This window comes from Sebastes umbrosus, chromosome 8, assembly GCF_015220745.1.
Source record: "Sebastes umbrosus isolate fSebUmb1 chromosome 8, fSebUmb1.pri, whole genome shotgun sequence".
Taxonomy (NCBI): domain Eukaryota; kingdom Metazoa; phylum Chordata; class Actinopteri; order Perciformes; family Sebastidae; genus Sebastes; species Sebastes umbrosus.
The window spans coordinates 30,083,597-30,108,463 of record NC_051276.1 but is presented as its reverse complement, the minus strand read 5'-3'; the positions used below and the strand labels follow the sequence as shown (position 1 = coordinate 30,108,463).

General features: G+C 38.0%; 4 protein-coding genes and 2 non-coding genes across 8 annotated transcripts; all 6 read left to right on the top strand.

Moving 5' to 3' along the window:
* Nucleotides 1-1,756: 1,756 nt before the first annotated feature.
* isca1 (iron-sulfur cluster assembly 1) lies at nt 1,757-5,860 on the top strand. The gene is made up of 4 exons (XM_037778561.1): nt 1,757-1,908; nt 3,869-3,922; nt 4,453-4,558; nt 4,883-5,860. Exons 1-4 carry the CDS (start codon nt 1,780-1,782, stop codon nt 5,029-5,031), a joined length of 438 nt encoding a protein of 145 aa, XP_037634489.1. The 5' UTR covers nt 1,757-1,779; the 3' UTR covers nt 5,032-5,860.
* Nucleotides 5,861-6,007: 147 nt separating this feature from the next.
* On the top strand, nt 6,008-9,089 carry LOC119493351. 2 transcript variants are annotated; one of them, XM_037778559.1, is made up of 4 exons: nt 6,008-6,083; nt 6,179-6,248; nt 6,697-7,156; nt 8,142-9,087. In XM_037778559.1, exons 2-4 carry the CDS (start codon nt 6,192-6,194, stop codon nt 8,267-8,269), a joined length of 645 nt encoding a protein of 214 aa, XP_037634487.1. In that variant the 5' UTR covers nt 6,008-6,083; nt 6,179-6,191; the 3' UTR covers nt 8,270-9,087. The 2 variants fall into 2 exon arrangements, with proteins under 2 accessions (XP_037634487.1, XP_037634488.1); XM_037778560.1 differs by lacking the exon at nt 6,008-6,083 and having other exon boundaries at nt 6,784-7,156; nt 8,142-9,089.
* Nucleotides 9,090-9,228: 139 nt separating this feature from the next.
* On the top strand, nt 9,229-14,221 carry kiss1rb (KISS1 receptor b). Of its 2 annotated transcripts, XM_037778557.1 has the most exons (7): nt 9,229-9,960; nt 10,234-10,453; nt 10,904-11,028; nt 11,309-11,444; nt 12,947-13,185; nt 13,269-13,421; nt 13,580-14,221. In XM_037778557.1, exons 2-7 carry the CDS (start codon nt 10,234-10,236, stop codon nt 13,814-13,816), a joined length of 1,110 nt encoding a protein of 369 aa, XP_037634485.1. In that variant the 5' UTR covers nt 9,229-9,960; the 3' UTR covers nt 13,817-14,221. The 2 variants fall into 2 exon arrangements, with proteins under 2 accessions (XP_037634485.1, XP_037634486.1); XM_037778558.1 differs by having other exon boundaries at nt 9,229-10,453.
* trnae-uuc lies at nt 11,851-11,922 on the top strand. The gene has a single exon. It is a non-coding gene; the product is annotated as a tRNA-Glu (tRNA).
* trnae-uuc lies at nt 12,393-12,464 on the top strand. The gene has a single exon. It is a non-coding gene; the product is annotated as a tRNA-Glu (tRNA).
* A 2,734-nt stretch (nt 14,222-16,955) lies between the features above and the next one.
* Nucleotides 16,956-24,488, top strand: psat1 (phosphoserine aminotransferase 1). The gene is made up of 9 exons (XM_037779100.1): nt 16,956-17,137; nt 18,804-18,864; nt 19,480-19,549; nt 21,025-21,230; nt 22,227-22,399; nt 22,558-22,727; nt 23,494-23,622; nt 23,789-23,926; nt 24,071-24,488. The coding sequence occupies exons 1-9, from the start codon at nt 17,081-17,083 to the stop codon at nt 24,171-24,173; spliced, it is 1,107 nt and encodes a 368-aa protein (XP_037635028.1). The 5' UTR covers nt 16,956-17,080; the 3' UTR covers nt 24,174-24,488.
* The last annotated feature ends 379 nt before the right edge of the window (nt 24,489-24,867 follow it).

Here is a 24,867-nt window from a genome sequence, read left to right as displayed (position 1 = left end):
AGACTTTTTTTTCGGAAATTTTTTCAGACTTTATTTTCAGACTTTATTTTCAGACTTTTTTTCAGATATTTATTTTCAGATATTTTTCAGATATTTTTTTCGGACTTTTTTTCAGATATTTATTTTCAGATATTTTTCAGATATTTTTTTTCAGACTTTTTTTCGGACTTTTTTTCAGATATTTATTTTCAGACTTTTTTTCAGACTTTTTTTTCGGACTTTTTTTCAGATATTTATTTTCAGATACTTTATTTTCAGACTTTTTTTCAGACTTTTTTTCGGACTTTTTTTCAGATATTTATTTTCAGATATTTTTCAGATTTTTCCGAATTCTTTTTCAGACATTTTTCAGATTCTTTTTTTCAGACTTTTTTTTCGGACATTTTTTCAGATATTTTTTTTCAGATAATTATTTTCAGATATTTTTCAGATATTATTTTTTTTCAGATCTTTTTTTTTCAGACTTTTTTTCAGATATTTATTTTCAGATATTTTTCAGATATTTTTTTTTTCGAATTTTTTTTCGGACATTTTTCAGATAATATTTTTCAGCTTTTTTTTCGAATTTTTTTCAGATCTTTTTTTTCAGACTTTTTTTTCGGATATTTTTTCATATCTTTTTTTCAGATAATTTTTTCAGATCTTTTTTTCAGACTTTTTTTTCGGAAATTTTTTCAGATCTTTTTTTTCAGACTTTATTTTCAGATATTTTTTTTCAGATATTTTTTTCTCAGACTTTTTTTTCAGATATTTTTTTTTTCCGAATTTTTTTTCGGACATTTTTCAGATAATATTTTTCAGCCTTTTTTTTGGAATTTTTTTCAGATATTTTTTTTCAGACTTTTTTTTCGGATATTTTTTCACATCTTTTTTTTCAGATAATTTTTTCAGAACTTTTTTTCAGACTTTTTTTTCGGAAATTTTTTAAAATATTTTTTTTCAGACTTTTCTTCGGACTTTTTTTCAGATATTTTTTTTCAGACCTTTTTTTCAGACATTTTTTCAGATATTTATTTTCAGATATTTTTCAGATCATTTTTTCAGACTTTTTTTTCAGATATTTTTTCTGTTGTGCCAACAAAACAACATTAAACTTAAAAATTGAAAATTAAATAATATTAAAAATTATTAAAAATTTTAAAATTAAAAATTAAAATGAAAATAAAAATAAAAAATAAATATGAAAAATAAATTAAAAAAATAAATATGAAAAATAAAAACTTCAGCTGGACTTTAAAAACGCGTTTTGCTGCTCTCTCGCACAAAAGAGAGGAACTGCAGTTATTTCTTGATGGTTACTGCTGTCAGTTGTGCCAACAACACAACATTAAACTTCAAAATTAAAAATTATCAAAAATGTTAAAATTAAAAATAAATTAAAAATTAAAAAATAAAAATAAAAATAAAAAATATAAAAAAATATATAACAAATATATAAAAAATATATGTTATATGTATAATATATATAAATATATATATATATGTAATATAATATATATAATATATATATATATGTATATATACTGTATATTTCAAAGTAATATAGTAGTCAAGATGAATGAAATGAAAACAATCCAGACGAGTTTTCCTACAGAAGCATAAATTATGTATTGAAAGGTTTTAGAGTACTTTCCAGTCCTTTTGTAATATTACAAGTAGGTTACACAACAGAAGCTTATGTGACTCTTAATCCGTGAGCCCCATTGGCTGACGCGCCCGTCCGTCACGATATCAGCCAATCACAGGCTGGATTGCTTATTTTGGGGGCGGTTGTCCAATATGTTCTGCGCCTGCGCAGTTGAATGTTGTGATTGTAGCTGCAGCAACATGTCTGCCTCCATGGTGAGAGCGACCGTCCGAGCGGTCAGCAAGAGAAAGATACTACCGACTAGAGCCGCTCTGACACTGGTGAGATATAACACACACTAAAACACACCTTTCTGTCTGTTCGGTATGTGTTAATACTCAAACGGTAGCGTTAACACCCAGCGGCTGGTATGAGGCGTGAACGTTACGTGACCCAAAGCTAAGCTAAGCTAAGCTAAGCTAATCTGTTTGGTAACGTGCCATCGCCTGCTCTGTTCCATAACAGCGACAGTTAACTAACTGCGCATTAACAATTAACACAATACAGAGACAACAGTGTTAAGTTAGCCTAACCCTCTATTACAATTTTGAAAAACAATAACGTTATGCAAGTTAAATGTTACAAGGTAAGAACTGCAATGTGCTGGATCGAATACTTAAAGGTCCCATATTGTAAAAAAGTGAGATTTTCATGTCTCTTATATTATAAAGCAGGCTTAAGTCCTATAATCCACATGGAAATACACACAGCCCGCATTCAGAAACTCTGCATTTGAAACAAGCACAATATTTAAACCCTTGACATAATTTAAAACGTAAACTTTCTGAATGTGTCCCAGTTTATTCCTGGTTGCAGTGTATGTGAATGTCATCAGCTGACAGGAAGTACACATGGACCCAAGCTGTTGCCTAGCAATGCATTATTTTTATTTTTTATTATTATTGAAATTATTATTTTTTTTATTTTTACATTTTTAATTTTACATTTTTAAGTTTAATGCTGTGTTGTTGGCACAACTGACAGCCGTAACCATCATGAAATAACTACAGTTCCTCTTTTTGTCGCCATAGAGCAGCAAAACGCGTTTTTAAATTCCAGCTGAAGTTATTTTTTATTTCATTTTTTTTTTCTATTTTCATCAAATTGCGCTAAAACGGAGCGTTTCAGACAAAGGATAAATACAGGCATATTCAGACAGACAGTGTGAGGAAATTAAAGTTTTTTTTGACCATTACAGCATGTAAACATGTTCTAGTAGAAACACAAAATACAAGTATGAACCTGAAAATTAGCACGATATGGGACCTTTAAATACTTCTAATTAGGTGAGGGGCTCACAAGAGACTGGTTTAAAATCGACATAGCAGAGGCCGAAATATCCAGACTATTAGTCCATAATAAGGTCTAAAAACACAGGACTCCCAAGCCCACACAAGGGCTCACTGAATAGTTGGATGAGTATCAAAATGATGTGAATCATATGCTATGACCTTCACAGTCACCAGATCTCAGCCCAATTGAACATCAGTTGGCGATTATAGAGGCTTGTGGTGGCCCAACCACCTTATTAGAAAACTATTTTTTTTCCTTTTAATTTGTTGCCCATCTCTATCTGTGATGTCTTCACCTTTTATTATACTGAGACATTTGTTGAACGTCACCCACTTCAATCTCTCCCAATTTACTGTCCCTCTTTACTTAGCTAGAGGAAAACATACCAGTAAATAATCAGTAGTTAGTAGATAAGTACTCAATGTGATATTACTGTAAATTAAATAGACTCTCAATGTAGCAAGCTGTCGGTGCAGAGTGAGAGACATGGTTTGTTATTATGGGATAAACATGTGGTGAATATCAGCCTGATGACTTCTGCTAATGGTGCTGTTGCAAGATAATGTGTGTGTGTGTGGTGGTCAAAGCTGATAAAGATAGTGTGCTAAACGTTAACACTGAGGCAACTGTTCTACTGTACTTGGTAAAACCAAAATGCTGCCAAATGATGCATTAAACATGGAATAATGTATTAATAAGATGCAGAATTTGTGGGCTTAGCCATCCTATCTTTTAAAATGTAGGATTAAATTAAATAAGAATTTATAATCCAATGCAGAATACTTCTATTGCTATAAACTGTACTTCACTCTACAAGTCATCTGTTTCTCTATTCTCATGCTTTTGTTCAGTGTGCTCGGAACAGTCACAGCTTTGCAAAAATAAACTGCTTCCTTCTTAATCCTGTGTATTGTGTAATCCCTTTAACTTCTGTTGTCTTTTCTTTAGACTCCAGCAGCTGTGAACAAGATCAGGTTTTTATTGGAGAACAAGCCAGAATATGTGAGTAACTGATGTGGCCAACATTCACTGAAACATCATATCTATAATGTCATCAAACAGACAGTGCTTCTCTTGTAATGGCAGCAGGGTGCCGTGTTGTTATGAGTCTTACATTTTTTTACAACAAATTGGGTTGTTCTCTCTTCTGCTGCAAGTAAATACCAGCCTGCCTTCAGTCAGTGCAATATAAAAATTATATAACACAAATTAGTATTTAGAGGTATACCAAAAGAAAAAAAGACTTGATTTTCCTGCAGGATTTGCTCATCTTTCATTTCAAAAGCTGACAAAACAAAATACTCTACGGTGTGCAAATGTCTGGTAATCCTGTAACCAGAGTTCTTCCTCATCTTGTGTTGGTTGGGATGCTTCCTCCTCCTGCTGCTCTGTAGTTACATCTTCACTCTGCTCCTCCATATCTGCCCAAATCAATTTACCTTGCCAGGCAGCTGGATTAGAACAGTATATAGCAAAACTGATGAAGCTAGTGATTGTTAAATGACATTGATGGTCTGTCTTGCTCTTCATAGATCGGTTTGAAGGTCGGAGTGAGAACGCGTGGCTGTAATGGAATGACTTACACACTGGACTACACCAAGGAGAGAGGCAAATCTGATGAGGAAGTGATACAGGATGGTAAGCTATTTGTGCTTTCCTTGTAGTTATTAAAGATTTTGAATGTTTGTGTTGTGAAGATGGACAGAGTAAAGATCAAATTATTTTTTTAAAGAATGATTCTCAGCAGGCATTGCTGTCTGCCACAGCAACTTTTTTTGACACCCTCACTCAGGGGTGCTAAAGATGGAAATGTTCAAATTCTACACATAGTGGTTTTAATATGAATATAATTTTAAAGGCTGTTTCACTGTTTGCAACGTATAATCAAACCCACAACCTTGTGTCTGAGTATTGACGCCAAGGTCAGAACTTGACGGCGTCTCTTCTGTGACTCTCTTGCAGGTGTGAGGGTGTTCATAGAGAAGAAGGCTCAGCTGACCCTTCTGGGAACTGAGATGGACTTTGTGGATTCGAAGCTGGCCAGTGAATTTGTCTTCAACAATCCCAACATAAAGGGCACTTGTGGCTGCGGAGAAAGCTTCAACATCTGAGCATCACGGAGCCTCCGTCCTCTCCCATACCCTCCCTGCTCCAAACCCCGTCCCGTCCATGAAGACTGAGAGACTGAATGTTGACAAAGAAATCTGAGGTGTGGACGTGCCTGTGTTCCCGCCACTGCTCTTACTGCATAGCACTCACATACAGGCACTTGTGAAGCCAAAGTATGCATATTCAAACTTACAGGAAGGTTTTAATACAATACGTGTAGTCTAAACTATCTCAACATGTTGATTTTAGATTCAGACACCTCTGATGTTGGCAACCGCTTTTTTATACTTGACTCTGCATCCCAAAATAAACCTTAGATGGACCTCAAAAGCAAGATGTTTTTTTAATTTAGTGACTGGCTGCCATTTTTCACACTTACACATGTTATTTTCAGGAATTCAGTATAAAAATCACCGTGATTTGTGTGCAAGATGAAATGGAGAAATAATGGGAAAGTTTGAATCTATCCGCCAACATCTACAGGCCAACATTAGCTCTTGATAAACACTGTAGAACGGTGTACCATCACCCAGTGTTGTGTACCCAGCAGTATGCAAAAGTGGAAGGAAGAGTTTGAGTGTCTTGAAACTGCTTTATTGCATTGTAAAGTGTATATTTATCTCTGTCTGTGTAAATATAAAGAATGTATATCTCTCTTGAATCATAACGCACAAAAAACAAAAAAACGCACAAAACATGTATCCCTTCAAATACAGTAAGAGTACATGAGGTTTATGTTCTTTTTTGCTTGATAAAAGCCAGCACTTTGTGTTTGTTCTGTGTAATACGTGTGTATATATTAAAATAATAAAGAAGATAAATCCAGTATTATGAAATTGTGTGTTCACTGTTTTATGCTCAGCAGTCTGACTGTAGGGTTTGTGCCAGGATGATCATTAACATCCTAACCAATATGACAATCTTAGACCGGTTGTCATTAGAATCTTCATCTCAGTTGTCATGGTGATAGCTCAACTGTTGCATCTTCATGTTCAGCTTTTAAACTGTCACTTCTTTTCTGTGGACTTTAGTGTTCAGACAGAAGCAGAAGGAGGTATGGGCATTTTAAAAGATTTATTTTAATCATCCCTATTATAGGATTTTATTAACATTACTGAAGTAACAAGTGGGCGCTTTGTTTTTTTTAAGGTCCTTTGGGATCATGGACAATCAAAACAAGGATGGGGATCCTGATAGCAGAGAGTTGTATGGGCTGAAGGTAGTAAATACAGTATTTATTAGATTTTACTATTTCAGAACATTTCTAATCTAAAAGGAGAGATGCACAGATCCTCCATAGATTCAAACCTCGGCTTCAAAACTAACATAAAAAGGGTCTGTAAAGTAAAGTGCAGTTAGGCAAATTTCAGGTTTACCAGAAGATTCCTATCAACACAGGCAGCTACGATATATTTCCACTCAATGGCTCTCTCCCACATCACCTGTTGTCTGATAAGTTGGCCTAATATACACTCTATAGCTTTAAAATCACTGGAATCATTATACAAACAAATGCTTAAAACTTCAGACAAGAAGCCATTCAGTTTTCATCAAAAAATCACTTACACTGGATGAAAGTCACTGAAGGATGATGTGTTTTGGCAGAATCTTCATTCATCTCTGTGTCAGATTTCTGTGAAACCCCTCCTCTGCTGCCTGTTTCTCAGATTTCAGAGTTATTAAAGACTTTGGCTGAAAGGAAATCACCATCTTTTGACCCCCGAAACATCAGCACCTCCCTCTGCACCCTGAAGAACACGGGGACAGGCTCTTCCAACACCAACGGGACCTTTAGATCCAGAGCCGTCCTCCCTGAGAACATCAATCGGTTGTCCAAGTTTCGGTTTAAAAGGCGGGATCACCTGAGAGAGAGTTTAGCTGCCTCAGTACCTGTTGCTGCACAGGCCTCATCTCAGGAGGAACAACCCAGTTTACCATCCTCAGATCCTGTCATCCATCCACTCCTGGTAGAAGAGTCTCAGACGCTGCCCTCTGACTCAGTCTGCTGTACTGGAGAAGGGCTTTCAGAGCGAGAGATGCATCATCACATCCTGGGCGTGCAGGTTTCGACCAAACATCAGTCCAGTGAACCACGGAGGACGCCGCCTCAACAGTTTCACCAAACAGGTCAATAAACTATTAAGTCATTACATTCACAAATATATTTAGATCCATTATTGCTCTCCTTCCACACAACTAGGAGGAAGCGAACTCATGAAACTAATGAAACTAACTAAATAGGCTGGAGAGGCACATAACTTGTTTTACAGTTACTACTTTACTGCTGTAGTTAGTTTGTGATGTCTTTTAATGAAAATTAGATAAATATGGTAATAAAGTAATTATTTTAACATCAAAATATTGTACAACTATTCTGAAGGCTTCTTAACTTTAAAGAGGTCATATGGCCTTTTAGGGTTTACAAGTTGTAACTAATGGCTTTTTTAATGTCAATAATGAATGATTTATGCTTCATAAATCAGTAATTAGTCATTGATAAAGATAAGTTTTGCATTGCCAAGTTGTGAAAATTCCCTTTGGCAGGCGTACATCCTCACATAAGATGCACTATCAAGGGTAATCAATAAATAAATAACTACTTACTCTCCACCTTATTAATCAACGATATATTAACATTAATAACTAGTACTATTTGTTAAAACTTTATATATGTTTTTTTTCAAAGTTTTTTTTCTTGAGGTCATAATAAGCAAGTATAAATGCACCATAATAACCATTTCTTTGTGATCACATTAAGGGTGACTCAAATGCTTCAAAGCTTCTACTGTGGCGATGGTAATCAACCGCCAAATCAGTATTTGAATGCTTCATTTTTATTTATTTTTTAATATATAAGTATATAATACTAAAATATAAGTCCCAAAATAGCCCATGAAATAAGGAATAATTAATTATTTATATTCAACATTAAGTATTATTAGTTATTCTCAGACAGATATTGCTATTTATCTGATATTGCACAGGAAAATATTGTTAGTACAATTGGGTTTTTCACTATGGAGCACAGAAAAAGACTAAATGGTTTTGATAGATATAGACAGATCAATATTGGATCCTTCACTAATTGTTGTAATGCTTGATCCTGATCCAGGGCCAACCAGTGAATGGTTCTTTGAGGACTTGACGGACCTCCAGGTGAAGCTGTTTCTAGGAGCCTCAAAGAAATCCGGAGTCCGAAGGAACTCTCAGACAGCTGGAAAAACTACTCGCCACGACTAATCGCAACCCACATCTGTAACACTCAAGACAAAGACACTGAAAAGATAAAATCAAACTGAAACCAGCAGAGAGATATAACCTGTTTGTTTTTTACAGATCTCAAGCAGATAAAAAGAAAATCTTAAATGTTAGATGGGTTTGAAGACAACATGTCAAACAACAACAGCATAAACAACAGATGTCACCATTGTTTTTGAACGTTTTATCACCTCTTGTGTCACGCTGTGCAGTTGGCACAGTTTGCCACTTGCTACTTTGCAGCAGAGGCCATGAATGAGAGCTTTAAAAACTGTGTTTGTTGTGGGGAGATCAAACTGTACTGTCACCACGACCCCCAGCTGCCTCCATCGTTCATTCATTTTCATTTTGGTTTGCAGATAAGAAGTAGTCACTGTGCTTTCCCTGTTTTTATAATGAATCAATTGTTATTGCGTAGCATTTTTTAGCAGACTGGCATGCATATTGAAACTCAGCATGTGACAGCTGTTATCTGAAACCAGATCAAGCTCTGATAGCATCCCTGACCTTGTTACATGTGGAAAATATTTTTAAATTTCTGCCGAACAACACAGTCGCTGGACTCAAATTAATTCATCAGACGGAACTTTAATCAAATTGAGAGGAAATAGGGATTTTTGTGACATCGAAGTCTGATTTAAATATAGATTACACTCAGACTCTTCCACCGTTGGCTCAGCTGTATTTAAAGGAACAGTGTGTAACATTTCAGGGATCTATTAGCAGAAATGGAATATTCATAACTAAGTTTTCATTAGTGTATAATCACCTGAAACTAAGATTCGTTGTGTTTTTGTTAGCTTATAATGTGCCCTTCATATCTACATAGGGAGCTGGTCCTCTTCACGGAGTCTGCCATGCAAGCCCCCAGGAAGTAAATCAGGCTTTGAAGCAAATTTTTGTAGTGGCCAAACGGTGGTACTACAACTTTCATGTCCGTCATGTGATGCCATTGGGCTCTAGTGAGAGTCTTTCATGTTTTTACATTACCACCGTAAGGCCACCGTAGTTCTCTAACACGCTTGTGAAACTGCAGTAACGTGAGCTGCAGAGTGCCAAACCGTGATACCGCCATCCGCTGTCTGACTTCCGTTGCTTCTAAAGTAGTGTTATTATGGTAAGGATGGCGTCTGAGTAAGGTGAACGGCGTTACCACGGTTTTGCACTCGGCGTTCCACGTTACCGCAGTCTTGGAAAGGGAGGAGTGAGCGGAGGGGTACTCAGTTGGTTGCAATCTGCAACCACATCTCTAGATGACGCCACACTGCTCCTTTAAATTCAACTGTAGTTTGAGCTTAAGCAAACACTGATGCAACTTCTGGATGTTCACATGATGAAAAAATAAAAGAACTTTATTTGAATCCAGCTGCATCCAGTCAGTCAATCCAGTCATTTTAGAGGGCACCCGGTCCTGGATAATTACAGGCGATGATGGAGATTGAGTTTAAAAGCTCCTACTACCTCAGTCTCTCTCTTTTGCTTTCACATAAATGCTCACAAAGCAAAATGACGGTTTCCTCCAGACCCCCCCCTCCCCTCCCCAGCTGGTCTATAACAGCTTTCATCTCAGACCTGCAGAGAACACAACAGCATCCCATCACTGCCCAACACAGGACTAAACCTCTCTTTAGAGAGCAAAGGAACACTGTAGGAGCAAACAGGAACAACACAGTGTAAGAGAAGCTTACTATTTTCTTATTATTTAGTATGCTTAAATATTTCAATTGGCTTTTTTGATGTCTTGAAATAATTTAGATAATTTAAAGAAAAAAATATAGATTAATGGTAAGAACATATTTAAATGTTTTTAATGTCTAAAGATTCTTGATACTGCAATGTTGTTATTTTTATGTTACATTTAAATGGTGTTGTAGAGAAACAGTCACTGCAAAGTCAGATACGTTCTACGTGCACCATAGAAATATTCCTGGCTCTGATTTGTGAAGATGATAGTGGAACCAGCAGCCAATCACGGTGCAGAATGTGGGTCCGTGTGCAACGAGTCCGCCGCTCTGGAGAGTCCGGGGCCACCGGTGCTGGTCGACGCCTGGCTGGTCCCCACCTTCTTCGGCCTCATCATGCTGGTCGGCCTGGTCGGGAACTCGCTGGTAATCCACGTGGTCACCAAGCACCAGCAGATGAAGACCGTCACCAACCTTTACATAGGTAACATTTCACTCTTTTTTTTGGGTATCCTTTTGTTTGACCATCCAGTGAGAGAAAGGAAGTAGGATGCCCCAAACAGAAGTTAAAGGGTACAAACAGGAAACTCCAGGAAATTATTACTTTCCAAAGAAAAAAGATAACATATAAATGAAAGGACTCTTTCTGCAGGACCTGTTGAGTGCATTTCTTCCTCATAAAACTCCTACAAAGCCAATTTTTAAGTATTTTGAATCCCAAATTGTTTACGTCCATGTTTACCTGCTAGCAGTCTTCTTCTTCCCTGTCTTTGCCTATATATTGTTGCATATCTTTGGCCTCAGCACCTACCACTGTTATTGGTATTGATACAGTTATTTATGGTCTTTTTTGCCCCTTTGAATGCTTCTCACCTGGACATGTCTTGAATGACATTTCTCTGTTTAAGGAATCACTGCTCTTGTTCTCTTCCAGTAAACTTGGCCACGACCGATATCTTGTTCCTGGTCTGCTGCGTGCCGTTCACCGCCACACTGTACCCGCTGCCCAGCTGGATCTTTGGGGAGTTCATGTGCCGACTGGTGAGCTACCTTCAGCAGGTGAGATACGCACACATGAACACACAAACAAAGATGCCTGGAATTGCTGGAGACCATGTAATATCATGGCATGGAGACCAAAACACCATGCTACAGTACTGCAATAATAATAATATTAAAAAGTCCCATGAGACAGCAGAATAACTCCAGATTTACAGCTACCTAAATAAGGCAAAACTTTGGCCCAAAACATAAAACCAACTTGAAAGTATAAAAGGTCTGTTAGCAGTAAAAGTATAAAGTGTCAAACAGAAACCAACTTGTGTTCCTGGTGTTTCAGGTGACCGCTCAGGCAACATGCATCACTCTGTCTGCTATGAGTGTGGACCGCTGCTACGTCACCGTCTATCCTCTGCAGTCGCTGCGACACCGAACCCCACGCATGGCTCTGGTCGTCTCTGTGTCCATCTGGATAGGTATCACACTGACACACCATGCACACATTCACGACCTTGTGTTTACCTTTCAATAACCCTCCCTTTAATGATAATTATTTACCGTATTAAAGGGTAACTTTGGTATTTTTCAACCTGGACCCTATTTTCTCATGTTTTTGTGTCTAACTGACTAATAGTGACAACACTTTCTGAAATTGGTCCAGTATTGAGAGAGAACGCTGTAGACAGCAGCTACGAAACGAACTGCGAGAGCAAGTGAGCAGATGTTCACTAAAATTTCTTGTTTTTGCCACTGACAGGCTCAGATGGTCATTATAAGTGTCCGACAACATTTTGGAAAGGACCCTACAGAGCAATAAAAAGTTTCTCTTACCTTTCTCTTGATCCGGTGTCTTGGCTAGTGCAAGTCCCACTTAAGAAGAAGTCCCATATGGTCTAGCAGTTAGGATTCCTGGTTTTCACCCAGGTGGCCCGGGTTCGACTCCCGGTATGGGAACTAGCTCCTTTAACCACAAGATTGGTGGTTTAATTCCTGGTTCCAAATATCTGATGTTGACGTGTCCTTGAGCAAGACAGTGACTCCAGCAGCCCACCCCTCCTAGGTCAAATTTCCTGGTATGTATATAATGAATCTAAAAGAGTTCAAAGATTTTTCAAGTTCCATTGTGAAATCTGAATATCCATATACTCTGTCCATAGTATTCAAAGACCTCATCCATATTGTCGAAATCATCTGAAAATCTTTTAGCTAATACTAAGCTACATTTTCTGTACTTCAACACAACAAACCTTGCCCCCTACCCACTCACGTTTCCACCATGGGCACCGTCAATATGTCGTTACGTTCACTAAAAATGCTTTTCTTTTTTCAACATTATGGTGTGAACCTACAGAGAAATATAATGTTTTTCTTACCTTTCTGTTGATGCTATCTGTCTGTTAATGCAAGTCCAAGGCAAGGAGAAGTCCCATATGGTCTAGCGGTTAGGATTCCTGGTTTTCACCCAGGCGGCCCGGGTTCAACTCCCGGTATGGGAACTAATTCCTTTAACCACAAAGTTAGCGGTTCAGTTCCTGGTTCCTAATGTCTGATGTTGAACTGTCCTTGAGCAAGACAGCGACATATACATATAAACATGAATATGTGCATTTGATTAATCAAATAGACTCTATTAGTGGACGTAAATGATGGCGCCAGCTTGCCCCAATAGCACCATATTGCAACCTGTGAGCAGCTGCCGTCTACAGCGCTCTCCCTCAATACTGGACCAATTTCAGAAGTTGTTGTCCCCATTAGTCAGTTTGACACAAAAACATGGGAAAATCCAGGTTTAAAAATACCCAAGTTACCCTTTAAACTGAAGTCAGAAAACAAACCATCCCAGTAAGTTGCAGAACGGCTAGAGAGCAGTTGGGGGTTCTCCAGTTGGTTCTCCAGTTGCTGTCCACATAAGTGAAACGTGCTATGAACATCATGTTCGAGTCCCACAATCTCGTCCTCTGTCCTCTGTCCTCTCCAGGCTCCCTGCTCCTGTCGATCCCCGTCGCCGTGTACCAGCGTCTGGAGGCCGGAGACTGGTTTGGCCCTCAGACGTACTGCAGCGAGGTCTTCCCCTCGGCCCGCCTCCAGGGAGCCTTCATCATCTACAGCTTCCTGGCTGTCTACCTGCTGCCCCTGCTCACCATCACCGCCTGCTACGCCTTCATGCTCAAGCGCATGGGGCAATCCAGCGTGAACCCCATTGACAGCAGTTACCAAGTAAGAGAAAGATATGTTATAATTCTCTTAAATCCACAGAGAGCAGAATGTGTTTCTGATCATTAAAGCCTCCCTAACTGCAGCTCCAGGCTCAGGCAGAGCGAGCAGCGGCGGTGAGGGCGCGAGTCTCCCGGATGGTGGTGGTGATGGTCGCCCTCTTCCTCATCTGCTGGGGCCCCATCCAGGTCTGCATCCTCCTGCAGGCTTTTGGCCTCCGCAGTTACGTTCTATACAAGGTGACGTACTCTCCATGATGTTTGATGCCGTAGGTACAGTATGGGTGTAACCAAATACATTATATACTGTATAATAAAATAAAATCAGGCAATGACAGGACTGCGGAGACAGAAATTGATGCCTTTCATCTGAGTCCGTCTCCATTCTGCACACACAGCTGAAGATTTGGGGTCACTGCATGTCTTACTCCAACTCCTCCGTCAACCCGCTGGTTTACGCCTTCATGGGCAACAACTTCAGGAAGGCCTTCAAGCACGCCTTCCCCGCCGTATTTCTGCGGCGCACGAGGGGGAAGGTCAGGGTGGGAAACATGGTCGCAGAGGACGGGGGAGAGATGGATCGCCAGGCGCCCAAAGGAGAAGCAGAGATGCACTTTCTTTCATCTGGGTCCTGAAAGGTCACGCTCGTCGTTTGGACACTGCACGCTCATTGTTTATTTATGGTTTGTTCTGGAGATGAGAGCGGTCGGCTCACCCCAGTATACCTGGCGTACACAGAAATAGACACACACACATAGACCAGCCTGGCACAATATGGGCTTAAAATAGAAAGTAGTACCAACACCAGTTAGTGACAGGTTTACACACACACACAGAGGAGAGGAGTAAGGGCTGCCATGTGATCTCTTAAAAAGGACAAACCGATCAGGAGCCTCTCATGACTTTCACAAGCTGCTGAAACACAATTATCTTTGTCACATTCTTCTAACTTAGCTGGACTGATGCAATCAGTTTACTGGATGTCAGCATGTCTGACCTCCTGGTTTTATCTTCGGCACTATTCAATATGCTTTATTGGCATATTGACAATATTGCCAAAGCGTAAAGAAATAATATGGAGGTGAAGAAAAGTTGTGTAGGATACTAGCTCTTGTAACAGAATTTGTAGCTACAGCATCCTCTGTGAACAGCCAGCTTAGAGCAACAAAAGCCTTTTACTGTTTCTTGCAATTTCATAGTCTCATGCTGTGCTGGTCTGTCCTCCTGTACATGTTGGGAAAAACATGCACAACAATGGGCACGAGGCTATTTTCCTCTAAAGCCCTAAAACAGGCTTTTATGTCTGTGAGTCTATATGCACTTATGCAGGTAATCCTTGTGTAGATGTCAGCACGGCTACTTGTACATGATGTGCATTGTGTGCAACAGGAGGCAGTGTTGCATTTACACACTAGAATATACATGGAAAGACATTTTTCAATAAATAAATGCTATGGAAGGGATAGTTCAGGTGTTTTTGAAGTGGGGTTGTATGAGGTACTTATCCCTAGTAGGTTTATTACCTACAATAGATGACGGTCGGTGCGCCCCCAGCTTGGAGAATCAGACAGTAGTACTGACACCGGAGCAAAGCAATACAGTGCTGTGGACGGGGACGTCAGAAAATTCTTTACCCGGCAGCCATGTTAAAGGTCCCATATTATGCTGATTTTCAGGTTCATACTTGTATTTTGTGTTTCTACTAGAACATGTTTACATGCTGTAATGTTAAAAAAAAACTTTACATACACTGCAACCAGGAATAAACTGGGACACATTTAGAATGTTCACGCTTAAAATTGTGTCAAGGGTCTAAATATTGTATATTCGTGACATCAAATTCTGCCTACTGCAGGTTTAATTTGCTGACCTGCACTGATTTGAAATGTCTAAATTCCTGCAGGCCCATGATTGATTGATGATATTGTGAAAGAAGGGCCAAAGTACTACTACAACTAATACTACTGCTACTGTATTTCACCTAAATTACTTAAAGGAAGTTTTACACAATGGGCAACAACAACAACAACATGAACATATTTTAAATCAGTTTTTTTGGTTTGCACTGAAGTTATGTGTCTGTTCTCTCGTGCATGTCTCGCGCGTGCTCACACTTTTTGTGGCGTGACAGTGGTTGAACAAACAGACATGTGACAGCAGCCAATGGGAGGGCTGCCTAACAAGTTGGGGTCCTTGTGCTGCCTTCAGGTGACGCCGAAAACATTAGTATTTCCACAGAGTGAACATGAGGGAATAAAACCCGATGCAAAATGTGACAACCAGATACAAGCCTGGATTATGAACTGGGCAAGGCGAGCAGTTTTAGTCGGGTGCCAGTATAAACATTGAAAACAGTTTTTTCTTGCTGTAGATTGGCGGCCTCTTGTGTAATCTAAAGGTTTCTGTTTTATTGTTGTGGATCTGTTGTTGTGTTTTTAATAACAAAATAAAACACAAATTAAATTAGGTTTGCAGTTCTTGTTTGTTTTCATATCTCCAAAGTATGTAAAAAAAAATTAGGGCTGTCAAAGTTAACACGATAACACATTAACGCAAATTAATTTTAACGCCACTATTTACTTTAACTTTAAATATAACGGTCCACAGTTTGGCCAAATTTTGGCGAGCGAAAACTGGCATGGCCATTTTCAAAGGGGTCCCTTGACCTCTGACCTCCAGATATGTGAATGAAAATGGGTTCTACGGGTACCCACGAGTCTCCCCTTTACTGACATGCCCACTTTATGATAGTCACATGCAGTTTGGGGCAAGTCATAGTCAAGTCAGCACACTGACACACTGACAGCTGTTGTTGCCTGTTGGGCTGCAGTTTACATGTTATGATTTGACCATTTTTTTTTGCTAAATCAGTACCTGTGAGGGTTTCTGGACAATATTTGTCAGTGTTTTGTGTTATTAACTGATTTCCAATAATAAATATATACATATATTTACATAAAGCAGGCACATTTTCCCACGCCCATGTTGATAAGAGTATTAAATACTTGACAAATCTCCCTTTAAGGTACATTTTGAACAGATAAAAAATGTGCGATTAATTTGCGATTAATCGCGATTAAATATTTTAATTGATTGACAGCTCAATTATTATAAATGAAGATTTTTAACATCTATTTATTAACATCTACCTCTGTAAATTTGTACTTTTGTAAATGTGTGAATTTAATTTAATTTAGCAATTTAATTTTGCTCATATTTTATGAAAAATGTGTGATCAATTTGCAATTAATCGCGATTAATCACAAACAATCATGTGATTAATCGCTATTAAATATTTTAATTGATTTTATCAGCCCTAAAAATATATATATCCCTCTGTCACAATATCTGCTAATAATACGATTAACACACTAACAAGTCAAAAGATGTCTTTTCTTTTTTCTTTCAATTTTCTTCTTTGAGGTATTTATTTATTTTGTCTTATCTTTTCTTTTACTTGTTTTCTTCGTTAAATATGTGAAATACATGAAATGTCGTGTCTCTTTCTTTGAAATTCTAACTAAACATTTCATTGTATAATTTAATTATTATTGTTAGTTTCTCTGTATGTATATATATATATATATTTGTCTATATGTAAAATTCAATAAAAACATTGTTTAAACCCCCCCCCCCAAAAAAACAAAAGAAGTCAAGAGATGTTTGCTTATGTATTTATACCTATGTACAGCCTATTTACATTACTACTTGTTTTGTAAGTAGGTGAGTTCAAGTTTACGAGCAGTACCTGAACGCAGCATTGTACACGCTGCTATATAATTGTTGTCCAGCCGACGAGCTGAGCTGCAGGAGGAGAGAGAGAAGAGATTGAGGTGGAAATCATTCACATCTCTGAATCAAACGTTGGAAACATCCACAAGAAAACCTTTTCTATCATCATGGAGCAGAAACAAACCATCAACTTTGGAGCAGGACCTGCAAAACTCCCTCAATCTGTAAGTTTAGACCCATTTACTCGGCCTGTGTAACGACGGTGTGAGAGAAAAAAAGCGAGCTAACTTGTTACTTAAAAGCATCATTGCAACATTGCAACATTTACATATTGACATAATGTCGGACGTGTTTCCTCCTCGTTATGAGACAGACTTTGCAAGCAGTTATGTGAGATATTGACTTTTTTAGTTGTGTTTGTCAGCAGCTCCTGCAGGCTGAAAACTGAGAGTTGAGTTGCATCATCCTCATTCATTCATGTGGAAACCTGCTCCCTTTGTGCTTCACTGGCAGCAGCAGATACAGCCTCTAGATGGCAGAAAGATATCACATCACACTTGATGTAAAAGATAAAAGCAATGTCATCTTAAAGGTGGCCTTTTTTATTAGTTCAAAGAGTGAAGACAAAAAGTGTTAGACTCTGCTGAACTCAGTTACATCCACATCTGTGCAGAGTATTTTGTGTGTTTGGTCTTTTGCATAAAACACATTATTTGAGGACATAAATGTATATTTGTATTGGTGAGTCTGAGGTGTTGTAGATCCCCATAAACATATTGAAACAAAAACAAATGGGAAAACTGTAGCTACATCAACATATCTTTCATATAGCATGATGGGCAACACCACTAATCTACAGTAGCCTACAGAATAATCTGTAGATATTTTACTTTTTTGACTAATTATATTTGCAAAAACATTTTTTTTGTGACATCTCCAATCTCTAAACAAATCACATTGAAATCTGGATAATCTTTATTTGGATTAAGAGGAACAATACAATTTGTATTGTATTCTGTGGTAAAATGGCCCTGTTAGACTTACTGTATCCTTATATGTTATAATGGTTAACTCACTGTATCATTATATGTTATAATGGTTAACTCACTGTATCATTATATGTTATAATGGTTAACTCACTGTATCATTATATGTTATAATGGTTAACGCACTGTATCCTTATATGTTATAATGGTTAACTCACTGTATCATTATATGTTAAAATGGTTAACTCACTGTATCATTATATGTTATAATGGTTAACGCACTGTATCATTATATGTTATAATGGTTAACTCACTGTATCATTATATGTTATAATGGTTAACTCACTGTATTATTATATGTTATAATGGTTAACGCACTGTATCATTATATGTTATAATGGTTAACTCACTGTATTATTATATGTTATAATGGTTACTGTCAAAAATCAAACACAGCCTCTCCTCTAGTTTGCTTCTGAGTTTTGGACTTTTACATGGACATTTACTTCTTGTTAATGCTGCTTGCACTTTATCTTTTAATAATAATATAATAACTTTATTTATAGAACACTTTTCATACAAGAGCTGTAGCTCAAAAGTGCTTTAAAAAAAAAATTCTACACATCAAACAAGTGCAGATAAGCAATAAAATTAGACAATAAGAAGACAGTAGATGCTGAAATATATTAGTGAAATTAAAAACATTATTATTATTATTAATAATAATAATAATAATAATAATAACAATAAATGAGGGAATTATTAAAAAATTAAATACATAATAATAAATAGAATGATATTGAATATACATTTTAAACCGTCCTTTGACAGACCATCATCATCATTTCTGACCCAGTTTCAAGTCTTTGAAGAAATAAGTCATATGTGGTGTTTTATATTGCAGGTGCTGCTTCACGCACAGAAGGAGCTCCTCAACTTCAGCGGCCTCGGTATCAGCGTTCTCGGTAAGTAGAACTACAGATGCATTTCAGTTATTACGAAACAAAACTACTGTTACTCATTATCAATACATCTATACTGTATGTTATAAACTTATTTTTTGTCTTAAAACAGTAGTCATGTGCCCATATGAACATTGAACCAGGTTTTCTTGCTATAATCATTCAATGCACTTTCAATGGAAGTGATGGGCGCCAAAATTCACATTCCTCGCTGTGTACAAAACTGTTATTCCAAAGTTTATCTGAAGCTATTATCAGTCTGAATTAAACATGAGTATCTCTCCCAAAGTTGCAATGTTTTTAGTAGAACATTCCCTCTTCATGTTTTAACTGCAGTGGAGAAATGTTGTACTAAAAAGCCTTTGAAAGATATCTTACTTACTTAAACATCACTTGACATATTTCTCACACACCAAGAGCCTGTGTCCAGATTCATGATAACTTCACTAGTCTACTCAGATCAACAGTATTATCTGCCCTCATAGCTCAGCGCTGCTTCATCCTTCACTGGAATCTGTTCTAGAGATGTGTGCCAATGTTTAATGTAATAATAGTCTAATGATATAATAAAATGACGGTGAGATGAAATTAAAGTGCTTTTGATTCTGTTCAAAACAGAGATGAGTCACCGATCAGCAGACTTCAACAAAATCCTCAACAAGACAGAGAGTCTCATGCGAGAGTTGTTGTAAGTGCTGCTTTTGTTGTTTCACATGGCATCTAGCCATCTACTGTGTTGTTCTCCTCCTTCACTCCTCTTTCCTTCCTCCATATTGTACTGCCGCACCATCGCAACACTTCCAAACTAGCATGTTCATTTATATTTTCTTACAATATACACATAATATTGGTAATACATTTGGAAAAAGGTGGTACCATCATACTCAGGAATTCTGGGGTGACTTCTTCTTCCATAAACTTCCATAAAAAATCATTTGCATATGATTAATGGGACAAGTAGGATGATGGGAACGATTATATTGCCACATTAATAACTAGCTGTACATCTCTCATGTTCCTTTATGTCATTTACTTCTTTTTCAAGTGTTTGTCATGGCTGAATGCCAGAAAGGTTCAGGGTTGGGCCGTGCTGACGTAGTGTTTGTCAGTCAAGTAGGTGTGTTTCTCCACGTAGAAGTTAACATTCAACCTCGCCCTACTCTTTACAATCTGTCAAAACAGCATGTACCTTTTAAGTGCCAAAGGTTAATAAATCGAAAAACCTAAACATATTTAGATATGTTTATACCACTAATAATTACATTAATATTTTTAGGAATTTCAGTATTTAAATTAATGCAATTTTATTATGAAAGAAATCATTTTAAGTGTCAATCTCATAGATTTTTATTGAATAAATGTCTGTTAAGTGTAATAAAAGTATTAGAATTAGGGCTGTCAATCGATTAAAATATTTAATCATGATTAATCGCAAATTTATCACACATTTTTATTATCTGTTCAAAATGTACCTTTGAAAGGGAGATTTTTCAAGCATTTAATACTCTTATCAACATGGGAGTGGACAAATATGCTTGTTATATGCAAATGTATATATATATTTATTATTGGAAATCAATTAATAACACAAAACAATGACAAATATTGTCCAGAAACCCTCACAGGTACTGCATTTAGCATAAAAAACATGCTAAAGTCATAACATGGCAAACTGCAGCCCAACAGGCAACAACAGCTGTCAGTGTGTCAGTGTGCTGACTTGACTATGACTTGCCCCAAACTGCATGTGATTATCATAAAGTGGGCATGTCCGTAAAGGGGAGACTCGTGGGTAACCATAGAACACATTTTCATTCACATATCTTGAGGTCAGAGGTCAAGGGACCTCTTTGAAAATAGTCATGACAGTTTTTCCTCGACAGAAGTAGTAAGTTTGGAGCGTTATTTAACCTCCTTCTCGACAAGCTAGTAGGACATGGTTGGTACCAATGAATTCCTTACTTTTTCTAGTTTCATATGATATCTTCACTCCAGCATTAAAACATTTCATCCACACCAGTGTATTACATATTAATAAACTGTGTCTGTAGATATTTTGCAAACTGTGTCTCAGTGTAAGAAGGTGAGATGAGTGTGAGGTCTGTCTGTTTGCGCTGTATAATACAGTGTTTGTTTAACACAGTGACATTTTTGTCTTCACAGAAACATTCCAGACAATTACAAGGTGATGTTCCTGCAGGGCGGCGGGTCGGGACAGTTCAGCGGCGTTCCTCTCAACCTGATTGGCCTTAAAGAGGACAAGTGCGCCGACTACCTGGTGACCGGGACGTGGTCGGCAAAGGCAGCAAAAGAAGCGGAGAAATACGGCAAAGTCAACATTGTCCACCCGAAGCTGGACAGTTACACGAGTAAGTCTGTGTGCATGTTGTGTTGATTTAGAGGATAATGGTCTTCTTTATGGCTATTCAACCAACATGGTGTTTTAATAGCAAGCATGTATTAGTGATATGGTTTAGTCCCAGAATGAGAGAGCGGTTTTATAACTCAAGTCATTTCAACCTTACTTTTTTTTCCTTTTAAAGTTCAACCTAATTACCACATCAAAAAGTAGTTTCAGATCTTATGAGTTGGTCATTCCCGCTGCATCAAGACAGTACAAAACCTGTCTGTGTGCCCAGGCTGTTACACAATAAACAATAGAGCCGACTAACCAATGAAAGACTCTCAACGAGCAGCATTTTCCACATGGTTGGGTCCGACTGGGGTTTTCAGTGGAGCTTTTGTTCATCATAATGTTTGGATGCAGTTTTACAGTGTTTCTTTTAACACACATGAATTATAAGAAAGGTAATACAAAATCAAAACATGTTGCACCTTCTGTCCTCATACGGGCTGGTTTTTATTAAAGAACTTTCTTCAGTCTGCCATCGCCAGAAAGACAACCTGCATGTTTTTTTGAACATCTGGCCCTACAGACAGATAGTCAGTTGGCACATCTAGTTATTGCCATGTTTGCCAGAAGTTAATTTTGGCTGGTGGAAACAAAATACTGCTAACGAAAAAGGTCCAGAAAGAGAGCAGTTTCTTGGTCCTCCCTTTTAATAGGGCTGCACAATTAATACAAATTTTATCGAAATCGCAATATGGCCTACTGGTAATATAAGTTAAAAGTGAAATGTGTGTCAAAAATACCATTTTTAAATTAGACATTGTGGTGCTGCAGAGATGTCCTGGACTACACATCATATTCTAAAGACTTAAGAAAACATCTTTGTTTAGTACAGATCCAACAGATTTTTTCAAGTCAATGGTTTGGTTTAGAGAACTGGCTTTAAAAATAACCAAATAAACTTGTTTAAATATGCGAGTCTTGTTTAGTTATGTTCTGTTGTTGCTCCCTCCAGAAATCCCCGACCCCAGCACCTGGACCCTGAACCCCTCCGCCTCCTACGTGTACTACTGCTGCAACGAGACGGTCCACGGCGTGGAGTACAACTTCACCCCTGAAACTAACGGGGTGACCCTGGTCAGCGACATGTCCTCCAACTTCCTGTCCCGACCTGTGGATGTGTCGAAGGTGAGGACAAGAATGATGCTGAATAAAATATTCAACTCTTTCTGTTCTGGGCCCCTTGTCTCCCAAATCAGTAACAGCAAACCTTTATGATCCCCACACTGTAAGTGGAAATTTGCACCCATGTCATATTTTAATATTTGTCCTCTTGTATTGTGTAGTTTGGGCTGATTTTCGCCGGAGCTCAGAAGAATGTGGGCTGTGCCGGAGTAACTGTGGTCATCGTGAGAGAGGACTTGATAGGCCACGCTCTGAAAGAGTGTCCCATTGTCCTGGACTACAAGGTGCAGGCTGAGAATAACTCCCTCTACAACACACCGCCGTGTTTCAGGTACAGACTCTCCTCTGTTTTTATCCTCAGAAGCTCACGTTTCCTACAGATTTGAGGACTATCAATATATTACTGTCAGCAAGGTCAAATGCATTTGCAAAATGTACATGTTTCACAAAAAGCATGCTGGACTTTTTACTGATTTCTGTGTCTCCTGGAATTACTGGTTGCTTTTTTAACCAGACGAGTTTTCAAGGTACAGTTCAGCATTTTGGGAAATGCACTTATTTAATTTTTTGCTAAGAGTTAGATGAGAAGATTGATGCCACTCTCATCTGTCTTTTAAATATGAAGCTACAAACGGCTAGCCTAGCTCAGTCCAAAGGTAAAAAAAAAAAAATCATCAGCACCTCCAAAGAACACCAATTAACACGTCATATACTGTTTGTTTAATCCGTACAAAAACTGAAGTGTAAATCGACACGTTGTGGGTTTCCAGGGGGGTTTATGTGTTGGACAATTTCTTGGCTGGGACCAGTTACTTCCAAGAGTCTCCACTGGTTGCCTAGCAACGTCACCGTGATGACTAGATTCCAGTGGACCCTGTAAAAACTGATGTTTTTATATGTTGTTTTTTGGATGGAGGAAACAAACGAGATATAATGTTTTAAATAGTGATAATTAACCTTTGGACAGAGCCAGGCTAGCTGGCAAGCAAATGAGTGTATTTCCCAAAAATATTGAACTATTCCTTTTTAAGGATATTTAGAAATGTTTCACAATCATCAAGTAAAAAATGATTCATAACTTAATTTTGTCGGTTCAGTATCTACATCATGGGTCTGGTTCTGGAGTGGATTAAGAACAACGGCGGCAGCGCTGCCATGGAGAAGCTCAACAAGCAGAAGTCCTCCATGATTTATGACATCATCAGCGCCTCTAATGGTTTCTATGAGTAAGTATCACTAAACTTCAGCTGCAGATCTACAGTATGTTAAAATTGGAAATTCAGTGAATGTCATAACTTTTTGTGGATGTCCAGGTCCACAGTATACAATGACCATAAAAAATAAGGGAGAATTTAAACTTAACGCTACTTACCGCTGTGTCCACCTGTCCAGGTGTCCCGTAGACTTGGCTTGTCGAAGCCGCATGAATCTCCCATTTCGTGTGGGGAAGAAAGAGGGAGACGAAGCCTTGGAAAAGGAGTTTCTGGCCGGCGCATCCAAACGTGGAATGATATCGCTGAAAGGACACAGGTTAGTCAAACACACACCTCCTGTTGTTGCATTATTACCAACTTTATTGCTATATTTCGTGGGTTACTTACAGTTGGATGCGTATTTGATTTGTTTTCTAGAGCTTTGTAGAGCTCAAACGTGACGGTTTGTCTCCCCCTGCAGGTCAGTTGGAGGAATTCGTGCATCTCTGTACAACGCTGTAACCGTGGAGGACACTGAAGCCCTGGCCACCTTCATGAAAGAATTCCTGAAAGAGCACCAATAAAACAGGCCACACTAAGAGTCAGCTGATATCACACAGCAGCATTACAACACTCCGGTTAAAAAAAGCCCTCAGAGATCCATGTTGGATCTGGAAGATGCACCTTTAGACACACGTTTTGTAAAACCCGTTAATTGTCCTCAATAAGTTTTAACCACTACTCTTGTCAGAAATGTCTTAATTACATCTGTGTTTCATAGAATTCATATTTTAATGAATTTGTCGACTAACAGTGCTTTAATGTACATACTGTAGGTAATTCCTGTTGTTTGTTCAAAATCTATTTACATTCCAATAAATCTGACTTGGCAATATTTACATTTCGCAGTGTAATTTATTTCTCCTCTTGTGTGCTGTTTCACTATGAACCATATTTTGTATTTTAAAACCATTATGAACCAATATAAATGAGGGATAACTTCACCCCTCTGAGAACAGAGAGGCTGAGACAGTTTTTTTTTAGCAGATCTTTAGATATCAAGTTGTGAGATTTCTGCCTCCACCCCAGTGGGCTACCTCTGGGTTGCTGAAGTGCCTTAAACTTGCATTCTCTCTAACAGCCAGCAGGGGGCGACTCCTCTGGTTGCCAAAAGAAGTCTGATTGTATAGAAGTCTATGAGAAAATGAGCCTACTTCTCACTTGATTTATTACCTCAGTAAACATTGTAAACATGAGTTTATGGTCTCAATCGCTAGT

What these genes read in the sequence shown, in the direction of transcription:
- isca1 (XM_037778561.1), top strand. Translation starts at nt 1,780, where the DNA reads ATGTTCTGCGCCTGCGCAGTTGAATGTTGTGATTGTAGCTGCAGCAAC. An exon ending in CTAGAGCCGCTCTGACACTG is followed by an intron (nt 1,909 to 3,868) that starts GTGAGATATAAC and finishes TCTTTTCTTTAG; the next exon opens with ACTCCAGCAGCTGTGAACAA. An exon ending in TGAGGAAGTGATACAGGATG is followed by an intron (nt 4,559 to 4,882) that starts GTAAGCTATTTG and finishes ACTCTCTTGCAG; the next exon opens with GTGTGAGGGTGTTCATAGAG.
- LOC119493351 (XM_037778559.1), top strand. Translation starts at nt 6,192, where the DNA reads ATGGACAATCAAAACAAGGATGGGGATCCTGATAGCAGAGAGTTGTAT. An exon ending in GAGAGTTGTATGGGCTGAAG is followed by an intron (nt 6,249 to 6,696) that starts GTAGTAAATACA and finishes CCTGTTTCTCAG; the next exon opens with ATTTCAGAGTTATTAAAGAC. An exon ending in TCAACAGTTTCACCAAACAG is followed by an intron (nt 7,157 to 8,141) that starts GTCAATAAACTA and finishes ATCCTGATCCAG; the next exon opens with GGCCAACCAGTGAATGGTTC.
- kiss1rb (XM_037778557.1), top strand. Translation starts at nt 10,234, where the DNA reads ATGATAGTGGAACCAGCAGCCAATCACGGTGCAGAATGTGGGTCCGTG. An exon ending in CGTCACCAACCTTTACATAG is followed by an intron (nt 10,454 to 10,903) that starts GTAACATTTCAC and finishes GTTCTCTTCCAG; the next exon opens with TAAACTTGGCCACGACCGAT. An exon ending in GCAGTTACGTTCTATACAAG is followed by an intron (nt 13,422 to 13,579) that starts GTGACGTACTCT and finishes CTGCACACACAG; the next exon opens with CTGAAGATTTGGGGTCACTG.
- psat1 (XM_037779100.1), top strand. Translation starts at nt 17,081, where the DNA reads ATGGAGCAGAAACAAACCATCAACTTTGGAGCAGGACCTGCAAAACTC. An exon ending in CCTCGGTATCAGCGTTCTCG is followed by an intron (nt 18,865 to 19,479) that starts GTAAGTAGAACT and finishes TGTTCAAAACAG; the next exon opens with AGATGAGTCACCGATCAGCA. An exon ending in GACCTGTGGATGTGTCGAAG is followed by an intron (nt 22,400 to 22,557) that starts GTGAGGACAAGA and finishes TGTATTGTGTAG; the next exon opens with TTTGGGCTGATTTTCGCCGG.